Source organism: Salvelinus alpinus, chromosome 2 (genome assembly GCF_045679555.1).
Source record: "Salvelinus alpinus chromosome 2, SLU_Salpinus.1, whole genome shotgun sequence".
In the NCBI taxonomy this organism is placed as follows: domain Eukaryota; kingdom Metazoa; phylum Chordata; class Actinopteri; order Salmoniformes; family Salmonidae; genus Salvelinus; species Salvelinus alpinus.
This window is the reverse complement of record NC_092087.1, coordinates 34,936,087-34,942,507: the sequence shown is the minus strand read 5'-3', so window position 1 is coordinate 34,942,507 and position 6,421 is coordinate 34,936,087. Positions and strand designations below refer to the sequence as shown.

At 44.8% G+C, this 6,421-nt stretch overlaps 1 protein-coding gene across 1 annotated transcript; it reads right to left on the bottom strand.

Annotated features, from left to right (window-relative positions):
• LOC139559543 (G-protein coupled receptor 61-like) lies at positions 1–6,028 on the bottom strand. The gene is made up of 2 exons (XM_071375636.1): positions 5,660–6,028; positions 1–3,765 (listed from the first exon to the last, which is right to left on the bottom strand). Exon 2 carries the CDS (start codon positions 3,558–3,560, stop codon positions 2,172–2,174), a length of 1,389 nt encoding a protein of 462 aa, XP_071231737.1. The 5' UTR covers positions 3,561–3,765; positions 5,660–6,028; the 3' UTR covers positions 1–2,171.
• Between the last annotated feature and the right edge of the window lie 393 nt (positions 6,029–6,421).

The following is a 6,421-nucleotide window of genomic DNA, read 5'->3' as shown; positions in this document are numbered from 1 at the left end:
TAAAGATGTCATACATTTATTTGTTAAAACAATCTATAAATTAGTCAGAAGCCAGAAAGACATTTTTTAATTTTGTACTCTTGCGTTAACCATCTATGGTTTCACAGGGCTGATGATACCTCAAAGTGTCCAGTACTGTTCTGGACAACTCAAACGACTCTAAATTCCCTCACAATGTGACACCAGAGAGAGCAGACGTAAAGCAGCGTCATATCAAGCCTCTCAGACAAAGCCATATCAGGACAGCTTTTGTCAGTCTGTCCTTGTTCAGCTGCAGAAGGAAAGCAACCCAAGGAGCATAGAGTAAAAAATATGTGGCATGACTTACACAATATCTTTTCTATCGGTACATTGTGTGCTGACCTTCAAATGAAATCAATCTTGTATCTGAGGTAGAGAACTCTGAGGAGCAGGACTGTTAAATATAATTAGGTTTATTATATTCTCCAACCTGTTGCTCCACAGCTAAACAACACACACTGAAAAGACAGTTACTGTATACCATTTGAATACACCATTGTCTTTTGTTAATTAATCACAAAAGATACAGTAATCAATAATAGCTAATAATAATCAATAATTTGCAATAATTAAATGCTTAAGTTGAACTCACTATTAGTTTTTTTAATCAAACATAAAACACAGCTACATTTGTAGAACGACAACTGTCAAAATCGAATTGTATAGAAATGTAACGTAGTGCATCAGTTAAGAAAAATACTCCTGCCTTAACTGAACATCTGCCAATGTACTGAACACCTTCCCATGTCAATTTGAGGGGTACTGTACTATCTAAACGGTAGATAGATGATAAATAAATGTACTTTTCTGACAGACCAGAAGTAGTTTAGGAGAAGTAAAGAAAAGATTGCCTACATCCTAACTGTGGTCACAACAAACCTGGTCTGCTTATGGGAAAACACAGATGATGTGTTAAGGAAAAGCACCAGAGAGAGGGGGTATCTGCCCAGAGGTTTACCTATCAACAACAGGTGGCTGATCCATGGTACTTCTTACTTCATACCCTACCTACATCATCATCAGAACCAGGGCACAATTACGGTACAGTAGCTCTGTCATCATCTATAAAAGGCACAACTTATCTTTATCGTAGAGACATAGTGACCACTCACTCACTGTCTACTATACATCCATATCATGATATTTTACAGAGGTAAAGGGATCAGGAAAACGTCATCTTTTCAAACATGACTTCCTGCACTCCAACATTGGTGTCTTTGTTCTGCAGCTTACATAAATAAGCTGTCATAAATCGGTTCTTCACAAAGTAATTGATCTACCAGTATTAAATATTAGATACATTATTTGTGGATGTCTTCTGAAAGTCATAGGACCTGATATGGTTTAAGGTATGCTAATAGAAGGAAAGTCATCTATAGCCTCTTTGCTCAAGGGCTTGTTTGGTTTGAAATCCAAAAGGAAATCCTCAAAAGAGATAATGGTCACACTTTATTTGGATAGTCTGGTCATACTATCAACAAACTATCTGTTGATAAGCAACTGCTTGCTAAGGATACGGTTAGGATTAGGTGTAGAATAAGGGTTAAGTTTAGGGTTAGGATAAGAGTTAGGGTTAGTAGATAGCTACTTTAAATGTTACTGATAGTCTGTATATAGTCTGTAGAGCTACAAATCGACTATCCAAATAAAGTGTTACCGAGATATCTGTATTAATAACATGCTGGCCCTATCAATGCGTTGTGAAAAAAAAAGTATGTAAAGAATTACATCTTTAAAACTCATTCTAACAAACAACACCAATATCGGCATGACTGGCAATATTAGCCTGTTCTCTGCAGCTACAGTTGTGCCATTTTGTCTTTCTCCCAAAAATGCCACGACCCTTTCCCAGCAAATGATTCCAATGGGAACATTACTCAAAGAAGATAAATTCCATAGCATTACAGCATTTACAGAATGGAAAGTGAAGCTGCAAAAAGTGATTCAGGACAATACAGACTCCACAAAAATCTCTGTCAATTTCCCATTGCACAACTTTTGAGTTTTAAGAATAATATAATCAAAAAGAAAATATCAAAACATTGTATAGTAATACTCTGTGACGTAAACCAGAGTGTGGTTATGTTACTGTGGTAATTGTTATCCGAGTAACTTTTTGTGTTGGTTTTTACATCAAATAAATACAAAACCTAACTGTCTGATAGGATATGGTTGTTTTTAATCTGGTGATGCTCAAGGAATTCTGAGGTCTCCTCTGCAATCTGTCCTGGGATGCGGAAGTCGATGGGAATGGGTTGAGGGGGCTGGGCCAGAGGCCGGCAGGCCTCTCCCTTGGGGCTGGAGGTGCTGTGGGAGTCCTGGGGATCCAGGTTGCAGCCAGTGCCCTGGAGGAACTGCAGGAAATTCTCCTCTATGGATCCCTCACGGCTGGGCAGTCGGTCCTCCTCTTCTGTTGCCCGGCGGAACAGGCAAGGCACATGCTTGCCAAGCTCCTCGCGGATCTGCCGGTTCAGACAACCGTAGAAGAAAGGGTTGGAGGTGAAGCAGAAGTAGCCGATCCAGGTGACCACCTCCTCCAGGGGGGCCAGCGTGGCTGGAGGGCTAGAGGCCAGAGCTGAGTACAGATGGAAGGAGAAGTAGGGCAACCAGCAGCACAGGAACTGTCCTCCCACTGCTGCTAAAACTGCTGCCGCCTTGCCCCCTCCGAATGTGCGGTGAGGGGTGTCGCGCCCCAACCCTGTCCCCGTGCCCGTTCCTGAGCTGGTCACCATGGTGGAGCGGCTGCTGAGCGACTCGGAGCGCCGGCGGCGGGGCGTGTCCATCCAGGTGGGCAGAGGCCCATGATGCATTGCCGCAACACGCGCCACCTTGAACATGCTGCAGTACACCACCAGGATGACCAGCAGCGGGCACAGAAAGTACACCAACGTGAACAGGACCATGAAGGCCATGCGGTTCGACCCACCCCCCGTCCAGTGCAAGGAGCAGCGCCTGTGACTCTGAGCTGGGGGTGAGGGGACACCCTCACCCCCTCCCCCAACTCCAACACCCTCCAGAAAAGGAGTCCTCCCGCCCTGTAAGGCCCAGGCCAGCAGTGGCAGGGCGGACATGGCCAGGGCTTTGACCCATATCCCCACCAGGACTGAGGCCACCAGGCCCAGGGTCATCTTCACCTCGTAGCGCATGGGGTGGATGATGTAGTAGTAGCGCTCCACGTTGATGGCTGAGATGGAGAGGATGGCGGCGGTGACCAGGCACACACTGAGGAAGAGGTAGCTCCGGCACAGGGCTTCGCCAAAGAAGGCCCTGCCTGAGAGCATGCCCAGGGGCATCAGCACCAGGGCTGCCAGTAGGTCCACCAGGCACAGGTGGAAGACAAAGGCAAACTTACGGAGCTGTGGGGCCTTGGCGATCACAGCCATTACGGCCCCGTTGCCCACCACGGCCAGCAGGTCCATGAGCAGCATGGCGAGCAGTGCTAGTGACTGGGACAAAGCCCCGCTCTCAGGTGACTCAGAGGCTGAGGTGTTGGGCATGGGCTGTGAGAAGGGGAGGGAGGAGTTCCACAACGGCTCCATCGGATGGCGGGACAAGGTAGACAGAGGGTGTCAATCACAGGCCCATCACCCATCCTTCACAGCCAGGGAGCAGGGCCAGGAACCAGAGGCCCAGTCTGGGAGGAGGTCAGATAGCAGCAGCTCTGTAAAAGGGGCCTGTGAGCCTGGGTCATCCTGGGAATGCTCAACCTCCCTTAATAACCTCCTCAGAAATGCAGGCCTTCTCCTAGGAACAGAGAGAAGTAGAATGAAGGACATTAGCTAATGCAATTCACAATGGCTGACACAGGACAATAGAACAATGTAACTGTTTTTGTGCCGATGGACGTGGTTTTATGAGATAATCCTAACACAAACTCTGTCAGAGCTCTATGGCAACCAGTATCATTTTAAGATTAATTCATTAGGGTGACAGTTTGTAAAATTCTTATCAACTCAAATCTGTGAGAAACTAATCCAAAGGCAATACATTAATCCAAAACCAGTGTTTGAAGGGACTAATTCCTAATTAATTTCTGATGAAAGGAGAGGACATTTTGCAATGTGTTTTCAACATGTTGAAGACAATCTCTGTGTATTGTGTAAATTGAACCACTATGCAACATTTTGAGATTGAATAAGAGAGTAAACCACACCCTTGGCTTTATGGCTCCTGTTTAGTGTCAAGCTACAATGTACCTGTAGTGTTTTATAAACACTATTTTCCCCAAATAAACCTCCCAGTGGGAGTCCCAATCGATTTATACAGCAACATATGATGGTGCATTAGAGTCTTCCATTGTCAGAAAAGTGCACTATTTTTATTTGATTAATGCCCCAGGCCTGCCCCGGTTGAACCGGGTTAGCGTTGATTGCATTCATTTTGGAACCGGGCTGCCTCCCGGGCTTGAGTCAGGTGGGCCGACGGCGAAGTTGGCTCAAAATAAAAGTGATGTAGGCCTAGGTTAAGCACGTGGACTAATTAATAGGATTCTGTGTTTTCACATGCAAGGGTGATTGCTTTGATAACAAAGCTTTATCTGCTTTCCCAATGAAAATTTGTTAGAATTTTAAAACATATACTTAATTGAAAATGTTTCTGAATGATGCAGCGTGCTGCCTGCCTTGTTGACAACATAACAGAGCAGCACAGATTACTGTTAGATTTGAGAAGGGCGTTCCTCCCTCACCGCTTTAGCCCGTTCACGTCACGGGCCATAGCCCGGTGGACTTAATTGAAGTCCCTCATTGTGCAATCCCCCCACTTTGACTGTTGAGTGACAGACTCAACTCAAGCACACCTGTCAACTTTGGCCACACCCACAGCCCTCAGCTATGAAACCTGCTACTAAAACCGACCAATACACTTTGATTTGATTTATGAATTTGATATTCTTGTTATTCTGGTTGTCTTCTAAGTCTGTGGTTATGTTGAGTTGTAGCCTAATAATTCTGATTGTATCCATTTAGCACAGTCGTACTTCCTGACACAGTATCTCATGACTATGTTTTTCAGCTGTCCCATAATGCACTGTATGCATTTGCAGAGTACACAGCACTGGAAAAAGGTGTCTTTAGAATGACACTCTATCCTATGTATTCCTGCCCCTTTCCCTTCTTCTTCCGCCTCCTCTTTATCCTCTTCCTTCCCATCCTCCTCATCCCCCACTCCAATACAATGATAATTGCTTTTCTTCCATACTCTGGGGCTCTTTTTTCTCAACAATATCACATACAGTTTAGGCCTATGTGCTATAGGTCTGGTCTTGATATGTGCTGTAGGTCTGCTAGCACATATCAAGACCAGACCTACAGCACATATCAAGACCAGACCTATAGCACATAGGCCTAAACTGTATGTGATATTGTTGAGAAAAAAGAGCCCCAGAGTATGGAAGAAAAGCAATGCTGTGTACTCTGCAAGTGCATACAGTGCATGTTGGGACAACACATCTATTACATTCCCAGTCTAAAGGGACCAACCCATGCCCAACATTACAACACCATGTTACAGTATCAAGACTTGATCACATAATATATTCTACATTCAAGGAGGATTAGAGGAGGAAGATAGAACTACAAATAAAGAGAGAGAGGGATGGAGAGAGAGACAGAGAGAGAGACAGAAACCCACAGTGTACCTGGATCAGGGCAGGTTTTGTGATGATGTAGCCTGCTGTCTGTCCTGCTCTTTAAGGATATAAAGCTGGTTGGTTAGCTCCCAGTGCTGGGATGCAGGATAGACATCAGTCAGCCGCATGCGTTGTGTATGGTGCTGACTGCTGCTATGGCACTCCCCTTCTTTATCAGCCTGCTCCTCTTTTCCTCCTCTGCCTTTGCCTCGTCTTTTGGTTATTTTCCGGATGAGGGTAGCTGTGTTGACAGTGATAGATTTAAGGGGATGAGAGAGAGAGAAAAAAGAAAAGGAGCAAATGTTGTCTCCCTCCACTTGCTAATGTAAACCGCACACTCACACACATATAAACTCACTCTCTCCCTCTCTCTTGCACACTCACACAGAGTGACTGCAGAGATGGAGAGGAAGGCAGAGGCATAGGCATAGGACCAGAGCCACTCTCTCTGCTGGGTCTTAGTGCCCCTGAAGTTTGGCTATCATTTTTATTTTGCAAACAGAGGGTTAAATGTTAAATTAATGGAGATAAATAGAGAAAAACAGCATGGCTTATTTAGATGTTGGGTTTTTGTTTTGTTTCTCGGGACAAAAGAAAAATATGTTTTTTTTCATAAACGCTCCAATACACAAAAAACTTAGCCCAGAGTCTTTGACATCTTGACCTCCAGGTGACCTTTTGTTGTGTCACCTCTCTCATGGTTTATCAATCCCATTCAAACACACCTCTATGGAACATACCCACATGCCCCAAAAACATTTACTCAACCTG

What these genes read in the sequence shown, in the direction of transcription:
- LOC139559543 (XM_071375636.1), bottom strand. Translation starts at nt 3,560, where the DNA reads ATGGAGCCGTTGTGGAACTCCTCCCTCCCCTTCTCACAGCCCATGCCC.